The sequence below is a fragment of the Lepisosteus platostomus genome, chromosome 2 (assembly GCF_059453375.1).
Source record: "Lepisosteus platostomus isolate fLepPlt1 chromosome 2, fLepPlt1.hap1, whole genome shotgun sequence".
Lineage (NCBI taxonomy): Eukaryota > Metazoa > Chordata > Actinopteri > Semionotiformes > Lepisosteidae > Lepisosteus > Lepisosteus platostomus.
In genome coordinates this window covers 61,116,607-61,138,062 of record NC_142612.1, presented here as the reverse complement: position 1 = coordinate 61,138,062, position 21,456 = coordinate 61,116,607, and the positions used below count along the sequence as shown (strand labels likewise).

General features: G+C 38.2%; 1 protein-coding gene across 7 annotated transcripts in view; it reads left to right on the top strand.

The window, feature by feature from the left end:
- fgf12b (fibroblast growth factor 12b) overlaps positions 1 to 21,456 on the top strand; it is a 137,941-nt gene that overhangs the window by 76,725 nt on the left and 39,760 nt on the right. For 3 of the 7 annotated variants that reach the window (XM_088611149.1, XM_088611111.1, XM_088611121.1), the window contains 2 exons: positions 5,786 to 5,896; positions 17,026 to 17,129. In XM_088611149.1, the coding sequence (XP_088467275.1) occupies positions 5,786 to 5,896; positions 17,026 to 17,129 (215 nt within the window). Of the gene's footprint in view, positions 1 to 1,007; positions 2,071 to 2,809; positions 2,861 to 5,785; positions 5,897 to 17,025; positions 17,130 to 21,456 lie in introns of those variants that run through there. The other 4 variants (XM_088611129.1, XM_088611139.1, XM_088611093.1 and 1 more) reach the window with 3 other exon arrangements.

The window sequence follows — 21,456 nt, the reverse complement described above, 5'->3', positions numbered from 1 at the left end:
TTTCACTTTCCTGAGACAGACGCTCATATCGTATGGTCTCATCCTAATAACAGTTGTTGAGTTGGGTGCAGTGACTTCAACTTTCAATAATTCAGTACCCTTTTCCAGCTTCAGTAAAGCTGTTCTTCAACCCCGTTACTGGATGTACAGTAACAACACTTTGATTGCTCATACCGGTCAGATCAGTTAAATAATTACCCGAGCCTTCACCCTTTTCCTGGAGGTTAAATCAAGTTGTGTTGCTTCCAGTTAACAGGTCTGGAAAATATGGTTCCTATGTCGCCTTATATTACAGTACAGTATATCAAAGACGGTAGCTGCCCTAAACGAGCGCAACTCGTAAAATGAAGTTGTTACAATGAGAAATGTATTCACATCTCGTTATTATAATATTAACAACGATAAAATATTTTAAACGGTTTTTGACATTGACGCATTGTAAAAAGAGATGTCCTTTTGTTGCCTCTCCTATTTCGTGACAGGGAGTCAAGGCAGACTCATTCCGTGTGGTTGATTTTTACTGGGGGACAGATGTGTTCTGCAGATCCTAGACACTCTCTCTCTGTACCCCTCCCTCTCCGCTCGCTCACTCTCCCTCTCTCTCTTTCCCTCTGCCTCTGAGAATTCCTCATCCGAACCTCAATCACGTAGGATTGCGTAGAGATAGAAAGAGCTGCAAACCATTCACTTACTGAACACCAGGGACAAATACCGTCTTGTACTGTGAGGCTTGCGGACTATTTTGGAATTAATGTTTTCTGAAAATATATATATATAGGTGCACAAATAAAACCAGGACACGGCGATAATACGATACTGTTGTGAAATGTTCAAGGCAGCTATGTAAATCAGTTTAACCGAAGAATAATTACAGAGCATGATGTTACTGTACTCCCCACGTCTCTTTTTCATCTTTTTGAAAGTGCTCAGCGGAACAGGTTGGGGACTGCTTGCACGCTGACACAGATGTCTGGCTTCTTGGATAAAACAATGCAGACCGGGTACGCTGAACTGCGAAGCGATTGAAGCGGCAGGCTTTTTATTCCTATCTTGCAATTGCGTCTTCTTGTGTTCTGGAGAACTTAGAAAGTTATGGGACGATCAAGTCGCCGACACGAATACCCATAGACTTGCTGTCTTAAAGATAGGTCCGGCAAACACAGGGAAAAGTTCCCGGGGTCGTGTCTGATTTGTACGAGCTAGATATTTTGGATATTTTGGTCACAGAAACAGCGTCATGTGGACCTATGGAGGAAGCTTCGATTTGTGAAAACGGACAGCTCGAATTACCTGAAACATACCAGGTGCTTGAGGCACTTAATTATCCGAGCAGCTGTACTATGAATCAGGGTAGTCATACTGTTAATTACATGTTATATAATCATACATACTGTAAGTTATAATATCAGTAATACAATTTGATGTTATCTGTCGTGACATAACATTTATATAACCTAGTTTTCTTAAAATATTTGAACGTGAAACATGAGGGCACAGTGAAAATCGTAAGTAGCTGAATTAATTTAATCAAATATATCCTTAGCTTGTGACCGAAAGGACTTTCCCAATTATCTGAGATACTCTACCTGCCGATAGATCGAGAAATCGCTTCAGAAGGGAAGCCGTTCAAACCTTCGTTATTCACAAGGCTAAATGGATGTACTATCAGATCTTAATGACCTGTGGTTATACCCAAAGAGTGTTACATGCTCCAGAGCTGGTTTTCCTCCTGTTCTGAGCCCCGTGTTTTGGGATAATAACAATTAAAAACTACTGTGTTTTACGTGCCCATTACACCATTTTAATTTATCGGGTCAATTTGGTTGCTACACTTAATCTCTGCTTAGAAACTCTTTAAGCCTGCCGGGGAGATGGCAGCGGCAATCGCCAGCTCACTGATCCGACAAAAGCGGCAGGCTAGGGAGTCCAACAGCGACCGCGTTTCCACTTCCAAGCGGCGCACCAGCCCGAGCAAAGACGGGCGGTCCCTGTGCGAAAGGCATGTGTTAGGGGTTTTCAGCAAAGTCCGGTTCTGCAGCGGCAAGAAAAGACCAGTTCGGCGGAGACCAGGTCAGTCGAATAGTCGGGCACATTATTTAAGGTTCTCAATAATTACACCTGCCACTGATCGCCTGCTGTTGACCAAATTTAGCTCAGGACAGCGTCTAAATCAGTCGAAGGAGAAACAATTACAAACGGACTAAGAATGCCATCTTAAAGACACACCTGTTCCATCAGTCATTTGTTGTTCTTTGTTAATAGCAAAAAAAAAAGTTTGTCTTTAAATATATGTGCAATAAATACTGTTTATTTAGATTTAACAATAACTGTGTACAGTACGTACTGGAAATGTGCGCTGGTGGAGAGATCAATGATGGAATCGATAGTTTTGTGATCTTAGTTTTGACATTCATGTTTCAGGGTATTTTTCTGACGTGTTTTAATATACAGGTACTACTGCAATGCACCAAGCATATTTCTGATAAAATAAGTAAACGTTCAAGTACATTTTTATCACTTAAAGATACTGCAGGGACCTGGAGTTACAGTACTTCAGTAACGTTGTGGGTGGTTCTGAAAGTCTCTTCGTCAGAACAGCAAAACGTGAGACTATGCCTTTAGCTTGCACATACAGTATTGTACTTTCAATATTCGAAAAAGAGATCATTTTTAATATCATAGGCTCGACACCGTACAGTAAATCCTCCATGGCAGTCACGGAAAGCCACTATACTGTATTTTGTGAATAAACTGCCAGTCTTGCTCTGGACTGTCTGATATTTTGGCTTTTTTTTCTTCTCCCCATAAGATGCCTCCTCTACTCTTCAAGTACAAGTTGCACATAAGGGGCGCAGGCTAGGTCAGTAGCTCAGTATCAATACATGCACTGTGTTTTCCAGTCACTTCATCTTGTGTTCACCTCAGTCCGTCTATGGAAATTTTACTAGCTGTTTATTTTGATGGCCACCTCACTTCACGGGGATGTTCCTAGATAGCTATTTAGAAATTCCAAATGCTTTTTGTATCATGCAACATTAAACATAATAAACCATTACAGTATACTGTAGTGCAGAGTGTTTGAATGTTTCAAGTTCTTGTTTAATGTACTGTACCTTGAGTCATAGTTTTTCATACATCCATTCCACAACTCCATCATCATTGTTCATTATTGTGATAAAATCTTAAAAATAGTATATTTTTTAAAGATGTGTTTAGTAATGTGAAACATGTTCTTGGAGAGTAAATTTGTATGTATTACGATTTCTTCAGTTTATAGAAGATTTTTATAACTTGTAAATGTATTGCAGGGAGACATCAATTAGCCTATTAAATATTCAGTATAATGTATATAATCAACACATAAAGAGCTCAAACCTATGCTAAGAGTGTTGGTGACAAATTATGCATTCATTCCAGAATAATTGCTGTAATATTATGAAGATGCAAAACAATTCACAATTCATAAGTTGTAAGTTTAGTATATTGGGTTTTATAACTCATTTTGTGTCACCAGGCATATGTGATTTTATATTGTATGTCAAAGGCATTAAGTTGCTTTTTTTTTCGAAATGCATTATGCCTTCTTACACATTTTGATTGTTCTGGGCATGATAAAATAGTTTGTATTCATTAGAAATGAACACACATAAGGGAATCAAGAAGAGAACAGTTTTCCAGTAAGTAGGCTAGAATTTCATGCAAAACTTTTTTAGTTGCATGAGGACCCAAATTAACTTAAATGAGTCTTAGGTTTGCATCGTGAATAATGCTTATTGTGTATATTGCATTGGTTGGAATTTGAATAGTATTGGTTTCTGTGGTTTCTGTGACTATAGTATTAGTTTGCATTCATACAATGTTATTATACTGTACTAACATATACTGTACATACAGTACAACTACAGTTAATATAATGTAATACACAAGAAATGCCAGCAGACATATCACCCTGCAACTCACAACTGGCAACCCACTGAAGCTAAGCAGGTGTAAGCCTGGTCAGTACCTGGACGGGAGACATCCTAAGAAAAAACTAAGGTTGCTGCTGGAAGAGGTGTTAGTTGGGCCAGCCAGGGGTGCTCACCCTGCGGTCCATGTGGGTCCTAATGCCCCAGTATAGTGACAGGGACACTATACTGTAAACAGGTGCCGTCCTTCGGATGAAATGTAAAACCGAGGTCCTGACTCTCTGTGGTCATTTTTAATGTACTGCATCATTAAAAATCCCAGGACATTTCTCGAAAAGAGTAGGGGTGTAACCCTGGTGTCCTGGCCAGATTTCCCATTGGCCCTTACCAATCATGGCCTCCAAATAATCCCCATCTATGAATTGGCTTCATTCTCCCCACTCTGCTCTCCTCCCCACTAATAGCTGAGTGTTCTGGTGCACTATGGCTGCCGTCACATCATCCAGGTGGATGCTGCACATTGGTGGTGGTGGAGGGGATTCCCCATTACCTGTAAAGCGCTTTGAGTGGAGTGTCCAGAAAAACGCTATATAAGTATAAGCAATTATTATTATTCACTAACAGATTAATGTTGACACTTGCAGTCAATATTTATGCACTTTTAACAAATACTGTATACCTCTTTTCCATACAGAGAAACCATTACAGCTTTTTGAATCAAAGAGTTAAATCTACCCAAAACACAGATTTTGAAGACATCAGTTTCTTTTCTTATATCACTACACCTATTTTCATTTTTGAAATTGCAGTTTACTTTTACAATATTGCTGTTTTGTAGTATAATATAAGATAATGTATTTTCACAATTGCTGGTGATCATCGGAGCTACAATTTGCTAATCTCTAATAATTATAAATATATTACAACATGTATGATTGCCTAGTTTCTAAAAATGTTACAAACTATTTAGCAAACTTTAAAATGTGCAAGAATAAAGAAGAGAGAATGGGAAAGGAGGACTATACAGTATGTCAGAAATAGTTTGGCTTCCAAAATTATTTAAATATAATCTGTAAAGTGCTGAATCTTTATACAGTACTGCAAATGTTGTTTTGCTATGTATTGTCTGTAAATCAAATAATTCCTCTGAACAGAAATGCAGAATTGGAGTGATGGTTGTAATCCTCAGTAGTGAAAAGCTGATTTTCTTTTGCACAAATTTATAGTGATCTCAAAATACAGTACAATCAACTACTGTTATCAGTGAATCTGTTAGAAAAAAAAATAAATGCTTAAGTTTGTCCACTTGGGTAGAAATCTGGAGAGGGCAAATTGAGTTGACACACTGTCCTGGTGAAACTCCCTCATGAGGTGACTTTAGGTTTCTTAAATTTTATAGTTTATCTTGCAGGTTCTTAATTTGTCACCCCACCGTTTGTCAGCTCACAGTAAATGCAGTAACTTGACAGCAGCAGAGTTTTACACAAAATGCACGCTTTTCCATCTGTGGTGTTTGTTTGTATGTCTGAAACCTGACATGTCCTGTGTCTTGTCTCTTATTGCTTTTGGTTCTGATGAGTATATTCCAAGTTTCACATTTTCCTACAGTGAAGAAATACTTATGGGAAAAAAAAGGTCTCGGTTTCCCTGTAATGTTGCACGTGAGTCATGTACTGTAGGTCACCAATAAATTCAGTTCCGATTGATTTCAGTGAAAAGGTTACCTGACTTAAGACAAAACCCCCTTCAAAAAGGATTCAGGAGGATAAAATTTACCAAAGATTCCTACTTTAGGATCCTACAGAGTTTGTAATGGAACACCTATGCCAGTGTGGTGACATGTCTCCTGTTATTTCTCTTTTCTGTGTGTTTTCCAGAACCCCAGCTGAAAGGGATTGTCACCCGGCTGTTCAGTCAGCAGGGTTTTTTTCTGCAGATGCACCCTGATGGCACCATTGATGGGACTAAAGATGAGAACAGCGACTACAGTATGTTATTTATTTTCTCTTCAAAAATACAGAACTGTCGACAGCTGGAGGTGGTGGCGTTTGTTACAAGAATGAAACATGTTTTTTTTTTTTGTCTTGGTGTATTGTAGCTACTGTATACTGTAGGAGCAACTGTGAGAAACGTCTTCAGAGAGAACTAATTGCACGTTGATCCCACTGTCAGTATTAAGAGATCTGCTTTAATTAAAATAGCATTCTGTGTTAAAACAAGTCAAGCATGGCATGACTCAAGACGTATCCCCTTGTGTTCTTTAATTGCTGTGATTACACTAATATTTTCTGGGTTTGAAAAAAATTACAAATCATTCTTGCCATATACTGTATATAAAGTAATGTGTAATGTTTTGCTTGCTATTGTGTAGATTCCCTAAACTTGGCAAACAGCGCACATCTTGTCACAGTACTTTGTAAGCAGGGGAATAGGGAAATCTTCAATTAAATGCTAGAACATTTTGAAACAGCATTTTGAGATAATTTTGGGCATTATTTTAAAAATAGGAAATGAGAAGAACATCAGAAGAAAAAATGTGTTCTGTTGTTACAGTAAATACTGTATGTCTGCTTTCTCCAGACATTGCTATAATGTGGGCTCTGAGAGGAAGAAAAAATACACAGTTAATGTGTTGGAAGTGTTATGAATAACTTTTTCAAGGGGGGTTTAATTAATTAGGGGAATGGGACCTGTCAGATCAGAGCAATTTACAGTATGTGTCAAACACTACGGAGGAAATGTAAAATGAATACAAAAAATATATTATGGAACCTACCCCCTGTTTTATTCCTATACAGTAGCAATCCACAGAAACCACAAAGCTACGGTATGTGTCTAAGAATACACCATTAAAACTTCCTGTGGAACACCTGCAGTTGTTTAGTGGTAAATACTCGGGATTGTTGTGCAAGATTAATGGTCTATTCACAATGATGGATGGCACCCATTTGCTTTCATTATCACTAAAAAAACATTCTGTTTTCAAGATAATTCACATTACAGGATATGTAGTAATTAGGCATCTTAAATATTGCACCTAACTTTGTTGATAGTGTTAAATCCTCTAATATGTTGAGAAGAAAAGGGTTTATAGAGGATGAGTGAAACCAAAGTAATACTTTCTCTTTTTGGAGCACAGAAAAAGCTTGCAGCAGTTTTGCTGGATTCTATTTAATCAAAAGCAAACTTAATCAAAATAGAAAATTGTTTTTTTGTTGTTGTGGCACATCTACATAATAAGTAATGCCTTGACCTGACATAATACATGACCACTTCTACTTTCAGTCAACTTGTATGGTTTTTCATTTTTAAGAAATTAACAAGATTGGGTGTACTGCACATGGCTTGAATTCCTTCTGTTGGGTTTCACATAATCATTTCATTGCTTTCCTCCAGAGGGGTTAAGTGTTCAATAAAAACCCATTGTAATAATGACTTTTTGTAGTTTAATGATAAAGCAGATTAGCACTAACCTGACTGACAACTGAATGGTGTAAGGTTTATACAGTATGATCACCTCTTATTATTGCCACAGATTCATAAAAATATGAAATATGCAGAATCGTACACAATATTTTGGGTGTGTGAGATCTGTTAAAAAATTGCAAACAACAGCTAGAATGTGAGAAGCTAAATCCTAAAGCTTAGCTGTGGAGAAACTATGGAGAAAGGAAAAAGATAAAACAAATCACAATTAGACAAAATCCAAACTGGATAATATGGAGGAACACTCAGATACAGTACCTAGGTTTCGTAACTTAGCAAATATAACTAAAAATATCTTTATCCATATGTGTATGGATTTGTACCAGATTAATTAATCTTCCCTGGGAATAGATTAGAGATAGTTATGGCATTGCTGTCTTTGAACTTCAAATCTGTATTAAAGTATGCAAATCTGAAAGTCAGGTTTAATGTAGAAACTTGATTACTAACAAATAGGTGGATGCTGTTGATCTTGTAGGAATTATTGCAATCATTTTTGGTTTTGCAAGGATTAGAACACTGAAGAGGCTCAATGTTCAATGAACCGTGTTTTTACATTTATTTTTCAATTTAAAATATTTTTCTATATTTAAAATGTCTTTGTTGTCATTATTATTTTTTTCTTAAGCTACCTGATGAACTCAGGTTAACCTGCTTCAAGAATAACTGAATCGAGCGGGAGACTCACCATGTTCATGATCATCTAGGACAGTGGTTCTCAGTTCTTGGCCTTCAGCACCTCCATGTCTGCTGGTGTTTGTTTCAACTTGGCCATTAATCACCAGAGCCAATTGCTGCCATTGTGTCAGGATTCTAATCCCTCCCCCTTAAGGATGCTCCGGCTCTATTGCATTTTACCTGATCTCCTGCACCTGCCTCCTGTTCTGGTCTTTCCTTTAAAAGCCAGACGCTTCCACTGTTCCGGGCTCAGTATTTGAAGATAGACGCCACAAGGCTTGCCTATTTTCCGGGTTGTCCGAAGGCAAGCCTTTTCCATGGCGTCCTGACCATCTGCATCCGGGGCTTGGAGTGACTGGCCCCGTTACCCTTTTTTATTCCCCGACCCTTTGCCCGATCCCGTCTGGCTTTTAACTTCGTTTGTCTTTGTGTTGGATTGATAACCCGGCTTTGGACATTTGCCTCCCTACGGATTTCCCTACGAACACCCTTCGGACTTGTTTGCCTGGACCAAACCCCCCGAGCACCTTGGTCACGCCCCCCCTGTTTGTCTACCAGCCCAGTACCTCATCACCTCCCCCTGTCTGTTCACTCCCTTCTGGATTGTGCTGTCTGCATAGGGTCCTGAAAGATGCTACATGACACAGTGATATTGATCTACTTGCTTGTTTAGGCTTCTTTTCTGCAGTCAGGCCTTGGTTTCAAAAATACCTGAGAACAGTGGTTCTCTGCCCTGTTTCTGGGTAGCCAGAACCAGTGTCTTCTGGTTAATTTATTTCTGTTTGAGGCCCTTTTTGAAAATTTGCTTACAGCTCTTACACTTGCTGAGTGAGATTTGGAATTGTTATCAGCCCTTGCTAATGCGTGACTTTCAGGGCTTGCCTCATTCAGGTGTGCAAACTGAAATATAACTGATTGGACTTAAGCAGAAGTAAAAATAGTTACTGATACATAGTTACTGGGAGTGTCTGATACACTGTCATTCCTACCCATGTTCATCAGTTCATCATCTTTTAAGAACATTTTAGTCAGTAAGTAAGGAAGCATGTTATTGACTAAGTTGAAGAGAGACTGCATAGAATTTTGTGTGCTGAAGATTTTGGAGATGCACTTTAACTAAGGTATTTAACCACTGATTTAAGATTATATAGAAGCAAGTGAGGGAACGCTGAATGAAAGACGTAACAGTAGTTTGAGAAGACACATACAGTACTTCTGTATTTGACCAGCCAAGACCACTCTGCAAAAATCAAGTGTTTGTTTCCTTTAGTCTATTTATGTTTTTTTTATCTCTTGGTAATCAGTGGTGGGAGGAAGATTAAAACCGGTGTTTTTCTTTTGTTATGTAGCCGAAGGCCAGTTTTTATCAGGAGAAAATGCGCATCACCCTCCCACACTCTTGCTGCTTGCATCATCTTCTATATTTGTGTATCTCTTCAGACTATTTCATGTGTGTTTCATTCTTTGTGATTTTAACTCTGTTACTTCCAAGAGGGCTTCAGTCAGGTTGAAAATGTGATGCCAACATGAATGTTTTACAACAAAGGCAACAGTAATATGATATTACACTTTGATTCAAATAGGTGTGACGTCTGTGTGACGTTTGCATGACTTCCCTGTGCTCTGTTGGCTTTTCTAGGTTCTTTGGTTTCCTTCTACCTTCCAAAGGCTGGCTCGTAGTCAGGCAGGCAGGTTAATATGTACTAGATGTACTAATCTAGATTGCCCCTGTGTGTGTGCAGTATGTCCTATGGTAGACTGATGTCCAATGTCGCCACCTGGGTCGTAGATCTACTGGACAGTTTGAAACAGGACAGACTGTACATTTGCTAAAGCAAATTAACATGTCAGATAAGCAGAATTACACTGTTGCTTCTGTTTCTTTTTGTCAACCAGAGATTCCAGTGATCTTGTGGTCAGAACTGCTGATCCTTACTACTAACTTCTTGGACAGTATCTGTGCAAATCAGGAGGATGTATGAATGTAAAGAGGGTGACCACGAAATCTGCATTTATTACCATTCCATTGAGCATTAAAGTGTGTGCAGTGTGTTTGTACTAGAACTGTGAAATGCATTATTTGTTGTTAAGTACTATGTGCAGAAGTGTTACCGGTTAGAAACTAAACTTTAATGCAGTCTGGGTTGACAGCCAGAAAACGATTTAAAAAAAAGAAACATGGTTACAAAGATGTGACCCGCAGAATGTAGTTCATACCATCAGAACAATTAAATTTCCTGGCAGGAGTTGTGCGGGTTTGCTGATGTTCATTTAATTAAACTGTTTCTTCCTTGCAGTTCCAGATATAAGAGCTCAGAGATGGTGGGAGCATAGTGGTTCTGCATTAGAGATGAATAATTTGATGCAGTGCAGGAGATAACTGCCAAAGGATTGAAGTTATATAAATCACATACATTTTCTTTAGTAAATGCTTTGCCAGTCGTACAATATAGAAATCTGCATGTGTAAACAGGAAGAGGATTCTGACCTGCCAGGATTTAACAGACATGTCGTGAGTCTCTGTTTTGGTTTGGGGTCTGATTCCCTGTTTAAATTCCTAATCCTGGCTCTCCAGTGATGCCAAGATTCTTTCAGTACTCAGCAGGGAAGTGATAGAACCAGCCAGTTAACTAGATCTTCAGGTCAGCTTCATCATCAACAGTATCTTTTTTATAAACTTTATACAATTTTATAGAGTTACCAAAGAAAGGTCATTGTTCTTCTCCTGACAAATGGCATAATTCTGGTTAGATTTCCATGACCCTCAGTACTTGAAGTTATGTAAATCTTTTACGTAAGAATGATAATGACAAATATAATGTAGTATAAACAAAGAAATTCAAAATTCCCAGAATTCTCAAGGTCTGTTAATGATAGTAGCATAATTCACTGTGGTAATTTATTTTAAATTCTTTTGAACTACTTTTTCACATACTGTAGCTTAATTATCCATTGGACTTAAAAGTCCATTGATGCTGGCTGACTTCAAATGTGTACACCATTATGGCATAGAGTACTGCCAAAACTTCATTTCTATCCAGAGATACTGAAGAGAGGCCCTACTGTTGAATGATTATTCTCTAAAGTGAAATGACAGGAGCTTGCTAATAGTTGGGTTTTGTGCTGGACTTCCAAATCAGTCACCCAGTGGTGGTCATATGATATTGGATGCCTTAATGCAAGTGACATCCCATTGGATGAAGCTACAGTAGGAATGGGATCTCATGCCACTAGGTTAGCACACATTTACGTGATTTGTCAAGCAGTGGCTATGTGATGCAAGCAGATATGCTGCAGCAGTCGGTGTGCCAGATGTTGCTGATTTATCAGTGCGTTGCAGATGTTCTCTTCTTGGGTTGTCACACAGTCGCTCTAGGGGGTAATCATGGTTACCTCAATCCCATTGGCTTTTCTATCACAGAACAAACACATACTTACATGATAAATCAAAGTCTTGTGCTCGCAACGTGCAGGCTAGTTTGCTCTCTGTGCCTGGATTGATGTTTTTGGTGAGTGGACTCCCCAGAAGCTAATTTACTTAACGTTGCTGACAACAAAGAAAAACTTGTTACAAAAAAAAAACTAGCTGGGAGAAGTTTTATTGATTTTGTTTTAGGTATGAATTGAATTATTACAGCAGACAAGCTCATGTTGTCACATTCATTTATTTCCAAAGTTTTCACCTGACAAAAGTCACTGCTTATCAGCTACTGTGAAAGGAGGTTGTGTGGTGAATGTTTCCATTATATTTGCCATATCCATTTTCATTTAATTCTTTCCTCGAATGCATACATCATACAGATAAAAAGGAAATAAATGTATTTGTCTCAGAAATACGTAATGGTACATAAGCTTCACGTAATATTAAAAGAACAGAATAAAGAGAGAAACAACTCAAATTTAGCATCTAAAAAAGGGGTTTTACAGCAGAAGCTTCTGCTAATGGACACAAACAATAGTAAATACAGTTATTCTGCCAAAACTGATAATGAGACAAGAGCACACCTTGTTTGGTTGTGGATGTCAGGATATTGAGGTGGACACACCCTTGAGGTATGAGGAGGACCCACTTGAACTATATCTGAAACAACATGGCTGTTATCCCTAGAGTCCTGGCTAAATTTCACCTTGGGCTTGTGCACATTGGCTCCCCGATATTCCCCCGTTTTTCCACTGGTTTCTATTGGTGAAACGATTTCTCACTTCTGCACCTGAGTGGGGCCACTCAAGGTGGAGAAAATGGACATACAGTACTAGTAGGCAAATTGGCTTCTGAGAAAACTGGTTCTGTCCTGCAATAGACTGGTGTCCCTTCCAGGGTGTATCCCGCCTAGTGCCCATCACTTGTCAAGATAGGCTCTGGCTCCCTTGCTACCTAGTATACGATGAAGCAGTTAGAAAATGGATGGATGGATATATAGTATTTGTATCAAACACTTTGGGTTTTTGGCCAGAATACGTTCATGTGCCAGATGGTCCTATGCAGTTCAGAATGTCTTCACTAAATTTCTCAAGGCCAAGGTTCCCTGTGGATGCACTGCACATTAAAGTGTATTATAGTATATGTTGCTATTATATGTATAGTATATGATTAAAGAAATTCACCAGTCTGCTTATCATATTGATCTGGAGTCCATAAAATGGATAGGGAAACATCTGCCATTGGAAAAAATACTTTTTGGTCCTAAGAACACATTTTACTTGATTAAAACATGCATCCCTCTAGTTTTATAATCTTTGGTGAGTGGAAGTACTATATGTAGCCACTTGGATAGGATTTACCAGCTTTTTTCAGGATTAAATATCTACATCAAATCTCCACAAAGGCATTCAAGGATAAGAATAAAAAGTGACACAGTCCTTTTCACCTTCCTCTGTACGACGTGTCCACTCGGGACGTTTCTGTTATGAGCACGTCTGCTGCCAAGGCAAGTCTCAGATTACTGTGAAATGGCAGCTGTGCGTCTGTTAGGTGATGTTGAAACTCTCTGGCTGTTGTACAAGGTTTTGTAATTTCTTTTTGTCACGTATAGAGAAAGAATGTAGTCAGCTCAGATGTTCTTTATTATTGTTACTGTTCCCTTGTGTAACAGTTAATTCAGCAGCTTAGACAGCTGTAGTGTTTACAGTATGCTTGAAGACCTCTTAATAGAACTCACCCTTCCCCGTGACTGTGTTGAAAACCTGGTCTATTTTCTCTGAAAATTAGCTGCAGCACCATAATGTTGAGGGCAAACCCAGGCAGCTAACCAGTCTTCCAGAATAAGGTATCAGGCTCCACTCAGAGCACTGAATGTCAGTCTTATACATTTTTATAGGTGGGCTTGTGGGTCGATTTGTACAATACAAGTAGCTCTTTGCAAGTTATGTACAGTAGTCTGGGACCCTGTTAAGTGAGAAAAAATAAGCTTAAGTGTAGAATTCAGCCACATGTTTATGCTAAGGAATGACTGATATCAGTTAGTTTTAACAGTACCATGTCAGAAACATATCCACAGTGCCACTTTCTGTCACCCCTTGTCTTTTGCGTTGAGGAATACAATTCCTTTGGATTTTCCGACATGTCTAGCACAGTGTACAAATGGCAACATGGGACTGAAGGCATCACTGACCTGTTTGGAAAAATAATGCTTCGGAATTCCACCTCTCCTCTGCCAGTTTTATTTTTGTGCCTTACTTATTATTGATGTACCTTATAGACCTCACATTACACTGACCTATTTTGTTTCTAAATACTTTTTTTAAATTCTTCCTTCTAAATTTTTCTTTTGCACCTTTCACAGTGTAAATATTTTGGTTTCAGACCTATAGTCTGCAAATTCATTGTGAAAAAAACATAAACGTATATATTTTAACATACGGTATGGTTTTCATCGTTTTGGGAGAGAAATGTGAAAAAACAGGACTGTAGAATCTAAGATCCTTTATCAACCTTTGTTACATGATTAATATCTTTTCAATACCTTTGATTGCAGTGGTCACATCTCTGCATTTCCACCCATTCTTCTGACAGACAAAATATTTTTCTTTTTATTCCAGTGTAGATGGCATGGATGTCTCTTGCTGTTGTAGACTAAAAATGGAATGTAAATGAGATGCATGTCAACAAGAAACACTTTTGCATGCAGAGAGCTGTTTTTGTCAAGTCAAGGAGCTGACAATTATAACACTTGACAATTGGTTATGCAACAGATTTCTGTGACTTGCATGGCATGTTTCATAATTAACCCAATTAAGAAATTTACTCTTGAGAGTTAACATGTCCCCATTCTGTGCGACTCCTACAGCTTACTGTCTATGAATGAATTTATAATATATTTTAGGTGAAGTTTATTGAAAACCCAATGGTTGCTACAACATTGAGTTGATGTCTTTATATCTCCTGTTCAAAATCAAATAAAAGTGAAACAGCACAAATATTCTGGGATGTGATTGAAGTGTTGTGTTACTTTTACATAATTTCTCCTTTGTTGTTATATGGAAGCTCCAATGTAATGGCATAATTCTTTACACAATATTTTCTTTTTCACCAATTTACTGCACAAAGTCATGTGTGTGATGTGCTTAAAATATAGTACATTTACAGTACGTGTAAGTGTAAGTGATTTGCGTTAATCTGATTGGTCTGCTTTGAGATGGATTTCAATTTATTAATGTTTCAGTTTTGTCTCCTTTTTATTTTTTCTTTGTCAGTTTCACAAACATCGGTCACTGCTCTTGTTCTGAGTGCCTGTGAAAAGATCCTTGTTAGTTGCATGAACAGCATCCTTCACTTCTCTGAAATCAATTGGAAGAGTACCCTCCCCATTCTACCTCAACCTAGTGATGTAGAATGTAGATTTTCTTATGCTTAAATTGTTCATTGCTGAGCAACATTTTTTTTCTAAAACAATAGACATAGATAACGTACAGTACTTCATAGATAGTTCATTGTCCACCACTGTGGAAAGTTGTTTTTGGCTTTTCCCATAAAAGTACAAAACACACAAGAAAAACATTAACATTCAATGAAATTACATAAAAAACATGAAATGACAACATTACTCACATGTTGTTATATCAGATCAGCCAGGGTGTCTTTATTTTGCTGTGCACAAGTGGCTCCTGGGACTGGCCAAGTGTCTGCTAATAATCAGTGAGAGCCTCATCACTCCTGCAGTCTGGAGTTGATTAATAACGGGCAGTTTGAAACAACTGCTTTGAAAAGACAGGGATATTTAAAAGAGAAAATAATTATTGATTTAAAATGTATATATAAAAAGAAAAAGTGATGAACGCTACTGCTTGAATGCTGAAAAAAAGAAGAAAGAGAACACAACGTTTCGGCTGTGGAGCCTTCTTCAGGTGTGAGCGATGTGAACATGATCTACAAAAGCAAGACTCTCTTCAAAGACGACCCCAAAATTCGACCCTCACACCTGAAGAATGCTCCACAACCAAAACGTTTTTTTCAGCATGGAATAAACCTACAGTATTACTTGTTCCTTCGCAGCCTACGCATGCTGACGCAGCTACCCACCTGAAGTACTACTAATATACTATATTTTTCATGTACGCGTAGCACATACTGTACAGTATAGCATTTATTTTCCCAAGAAATTATATCAACATGCTACATAATAAAACAAAGGAGACAGGTAATGTATACCAATGCTGTAAAGCATTTTCTATTCTATTCTGTAATCCAAAGGAAACTAGAGCAAGGAAAGTAAAACAGGTGATATTTAATTCTGATTAAAATATAATCAGCTCAGTCCTAAATATGCTGCAACTTATGAATGTTTGTGGGTGCACCAGCAAAAACTGCATTACAATAGTTAAGCCTAGATGACATGAATGACATGATGAGCTGAATATGGATATGAGCAATGTGAACATGATCTACAAAAGCAAGACTCTCTTCAAAGACGACCCCAAAATTCGTCATTTGACTTCCTGGACTGATTCCAGAACCAGTGGTTTGTAGTCAAACTAAAGGTTATATATTTCTGTAGATGAAAGGAGGGCCCCTCAACATACAATAGCTTTAGTCTTGTCAGACTTTAGTGTAGTAAGGACACGGTTGCTAACATTATTTAAGCAGTTTAGTTTTTCATGCAATCATCAATATTTGGTATGAAATGAAAGCATAGAAATGAAAACTGACGCCACCAGATGATTATTACCCATAACAAAAGCTGTTTCTGCACTATGCATGTATACGATAGCAGACTGCAATGGTTCACATGAATAGCAGCAACCCATTCTAGAACCTTTGTTGAAAATGGTCAATTCAGAATGACTGAGAATGATGGAATCTGACATTCTGCTTGGGGCAATAATGTGCGAATTTCAGATGATCCATGAGCTGTACATGATAATGGAGCAGATATGCAACATTTGAACACAGCAAGACAGTGGGAATAAGATCCAAGGAACATGTGGTAGGTTTCAATCAAGTGATCATTCCGGGCAGCTGCTGAGAAAAAAAACTCCATGAAACTGAGCAGGGTGAGATGTACTGAGCCTCAGAATACCTAAATTATTCACAGAAGTGGAATTGCAAAACCCATCTGACTTTGGATGTCTTCAATTTGAAACCTGAAAAACCAGGGACTGACTGTAGACTTCAAAAGTAGTGCTTTTAACTGGATTTAAAAAATAATGAGTGCTGGAAAAAAGATGATTGCTTTCTTCAAGTGGCTTCCAAAAATGCTTTGACTTTGTGGCAGTGCATTACTATAGGATTGTTGATGTTGCATGAAGGCAAGTAAATGAACAGACAGGCCAGTGTCTCTCCATCTAAATTAAAAATGATGGCCATGAGATTTCATGGTGTGATTATGGTAGTTGTACAGAGATATATACTGATGGCTTAACATTTTAATACCCACATTGGTGAAACAAACAAAAAAAGTAATTTCACTTTAAACAAGTTTATTAATGTTTATAATGTATCTCTTCTTTCTTTCAGCTCTCTTTAATTTAATTCCCGTTGGACTGCGAGTGGTAGCAATCCAGGGAGTGAAAGCTGGTCTCTATGTTGCGATGAATGGGGAGGGATTCCTCTACAGCTCGGTAAGATGATGATCTTTCATTTTCATTGAACTGGTTACAGGTGACTTCGTGCTAACTGAATACTGAATGTAACTAAGATCTGAGATGCTGGCTGAGGGAACAGTAAATCACACCTTTGTTTAAAAGCTATTTTGCTGAAAGAAATTTGTAGGCCAGGAGATAATGATATTTGCAGACTGTTCTATGATTTAGCACTTAATGAAAGTGATGACCGTTTACAGTACTGCATACAGTATAAGCATTCCTGTTATACAACACACAGCACAGGAAGAAGGACATTGATCCCTATACCAATATAAACTATTTTCAATGAAACAGAAAGTGAACAATTTGTACAAGACACACTCCCCCTGAAAAAATAATATACTGTATGTATTTTCTAAAAAGGTAAGCTTGCAGGCCTGCTTATCAATTTTAAATTATTATGCTTACTGCCGATTTACCAAGTCTATTCTTGAATTTCAGTCTCTTTGCAAATTGACATTGTTCTCCTGAAATGCACTGAAGCTTTGACATCTGGAGGCATAGACGAGCTCATGTACAAACAGACGAAAGAGCCTCTTATCTGCAGACCAAGCTCATTAAACATCAGTGGAAAAGAAAGAAAGTTCAAACTTGCAAACTCCCCTGAAGTTAATTTTTAGAAGTATCAGCAATGAACAGCCCCCCTGCAGCTCTGGGTCTTTTGGGAGACACCACATTTAATTAATTAATGTAAATTGGAAGTACTGTACTCCCACACTTCTATGTAGACAGGTAGATGTCAAGTCTAATTACCACTGCTTGTTAGGCTGAAGAATATCTCCACTTAAAAAAAAAGTTCTAAAATGTGTGACTCAGGACAAGAGCAGTCCACATTCTGAGTGGGCATAAGGACTCTCCTGCTATCTACAGCTGGTTTCTGACAATTGGTAAACATCGGATTTATGGATATACACACACCTCTTGAAAAAAAACATTCAAATGATATCGTTTTAACAAAATATTGTTGTGTTTTTTATACACAACATTGCTGTTGGGTGTTTGGCTTCCTGCTTCTTTTCGCTCTTTAGTTTCAAATCTAAGGTCTTAGTAAGAGGATCATGCATATTAAAACAGTGCTGGGAGAGTGCCGAATATTTCATAGTGTTGCATAACAACAACACTGATCACAAATGGTAGTCTGAAATCTATCCAATCCTATGATATAATAGACTTGCCTTGTGGTGTGTATGTTTACAGTATGTCTACATTCACATATACAGTATACTAATGTGAAAGTGCACCTTGTGAATTTAGCATATTTTTTGTACCTTGTCATGGTTTTACCTTACTTTCTTCAGTTTTCTATGGGAATGACATGGCCCTACTGTTACTGTAAAACTACCATGCAAATTTCACCTTGGCCAGCCCACACAGTGGTAGAGGAGCTTGGTTGGTAATGCATTGCCGCATTGCCCTTATTACAGTGTTCAGCCCTCTCTGACCCAAACTCAGCACCCTCTCTCCCCAGTCAGTTATCTCACTCAAGATAACCTCCGTCTTGCACGGACATTGACTGTGCTCAGACTTTCTATTTTTTAGGATTATATATTTCTATTTTTTTTACGCATTCTTTATGAATATTAATTTCATATTAAAGTTTAATAAGGTTTGAATGCTAAGGAGGTAACTGAACTTTAGCCTCGTGAAAGAAGGGTGTTCATTCCATCATTAGGATGGATTGCAAGACCACATGATTATGGCAGTAGTTAATGTTGTATCATCTGCTTGTAGTGTACATTGTGTCCGTATACTCTAGATGGATGGTTGGTTGATAGAAAAAGCTATTTGCTGCTTTGGGTAGCCTTGGTGGGCCTGTAGGTGGAACTCTTCCCTCTTGACAGTGTCTCAGTGTGGTGAGGTGGTATGCCGTGTTCCCGGAGGTGCCTTCCCTCAGATGATCATTTTCACTTAAAATCTTGCCTACTTGTTCATTAGAGATCCCATGACTTTTTTTGTGTAAAAGTAGGGAAATTAATTGCAGGATCCTCACTAGATTTCACTCTGGGCTTAAACTATCTGAACTACCGAAAGTTCACATCTCCTCCTTGTCAAAACACTTTTTAAGTGCTTTGGAATCCTTCAGTTTGAAAAACACTGCAAGGACTTTTACAACAAGGATGTAAAGAACATATTTTCAGCAACAGATTGAGACCAGATGGTTTTCATTTTACAAGTCCATGCATTATGAGGTAAAGTATTGTATATTTATTTAGAATATCTTTTTTTTTCATTTTAGTTTCTCCAAATTAATACGCTTAGGAAATCAGTAGTGAGTGCACGAGGAGAAGCATCAGTTCTCTTGCTCATTCAACTGGGATTGACGTCTTTTTCATGATTTTGACATCATTAGTTTGAAACTGAAACATTTTCATTTTTCTGGAAAGTGGATTTAATAGAAGCAACCACCTTCACTGCTAAAATGACTCCTTACATACTGTAACTGCACTACGAGGGTTCCTTGCTTTCTGCCAGATGCAGGTAATGCCTATTGTATTAGGCAGGGTATGCCTTCTTAAATCTTTCCCTTGCTGTCTAATGTATTTCTGTTAAGTTAACAATTTATGTAGTACTGGCACCATTTAAAGGTATTTCATTTTAGGAACATGTTCATTTAAATTCAAATTCCAATGAGTCATGTCAAAAAGTAAACGTTTAACTCAAGATCAAACTTGACAAAACCCACAGAGGAGCCAAAGCAGTCCAAAAGCATTGCCCTGAGCCACTGGGACACACAACGTGAGCAGCATTATGTTCTTGGATGTCTTAATTTCACCTAACCAAACACATTTCTGGAAATGTGCTCTGAAAAAAACAAATTCCCTGTGCGATCACTTTGGTTTTTCTTACATAACAGCATCTGCTGTACTAAAGGTTCAGCCTTAATCCCAATAATGGGAAGAAAATAGAATTGCATTTTAAATAAGTCCTTTTGTAAAAATTAAACACTGTTAATCACTTTTTTGAGAATCATTGAAAATAACAAAAAGTGCCCTGTATATACAGAACCTAATACTGTATATCCCTTACTGTATACTGTATACCTATATGGTATATCCCTTATATACCCCTTTTTTCACGACTGCAGATTTGCTGAAAGCATGGGCAAAAACTTAAGGTTTACTGTGCCTGGATCCCATGTCCTCTGTTCTAGACTGAAGAGATTTAGCTCCCTCAACATGTCTGTATATGACACTACTTGGAGACCAAGAATTATTCTTGTTGCTATTTTTGAACTCTTTCTAAGGTTACAATATATTTTCCATAGGACAGTGACCAAATCTGAAGACGACATTCTAAATAAGGTCTTACTTGTGCATTGTAGAGCTTAAACATAACAAGCCTGGATTTAAATTCCATAGTTTTTGCAATGTACCCCAGCATTTTGTTTGCTTCTCAGTTGCTTTCCCATACTGTCTTGATGAGGACATACAGTACCACAGAAGAATGTGCATAAACACCCAGATCCTCTTGAGTGTAACGTCTAGCAGCTCAGAAACACCCATGCTATGGTGTATGTATAGTATACTGTATGTTCCTACTACTAGTGTGGATCACCTATCAGAGCTGAATTTCCTTTGTCAAGCATCTGCTCACGACATGAGAATATGGTCAGACAGTGACGATGGACTCTCCATGCAACAGGATTATTACTGTCTCTGTAGCAGCACTCCACTGCCCCCTACTGGCACCATGGGCCCTGACCTTCTCATTCTGTGTATCTTTCTAGACTCTAGAATGCAGTCCATCCCAGTAGCCTGAGGGGAGAGAAAGGGTAATCGTAGAATTTAAAGAAAAAACTGTGGAAGCACATGCATCTTTATTATAGCGATGTGAGTTTGAAGAAAATTGAGAGGACCCGAACGTTAGTTTCCATAAGTTCAAGTCATCATTTATAGTACTTGCATTAAACATTCTCAAAGTTGTTTATCACAATGGCATGTAAAGCAAAGTAAATCTCAACACTAAACACTGAAGTGTTTGACCATTGGCACTGTTGGTGGTGGGCTGGTTTTCTTCACTGCAGAATTTAATACTGCAATAATGCTGACTTGTACCATATGCCCCGAAAAGCACTGAAATCATCAAAACTGGTTAATAGATGAGGTGCATATACAGTACCACCGCCAAGAAAGAGATGGAGAATAAAGCTTTGGGAGCCCGTACTGATCCCAGGAGAGGTCAACATGGGAAGAACTAATGTGAGTTTGACCTGGAACTCTTTTCACTCTCTGGGCCTCCTCTCCACAAGATCAGAACACAGGAGGAAAAGTGGTGTTCGTTTCAGGACGGCAACTGGAAACTG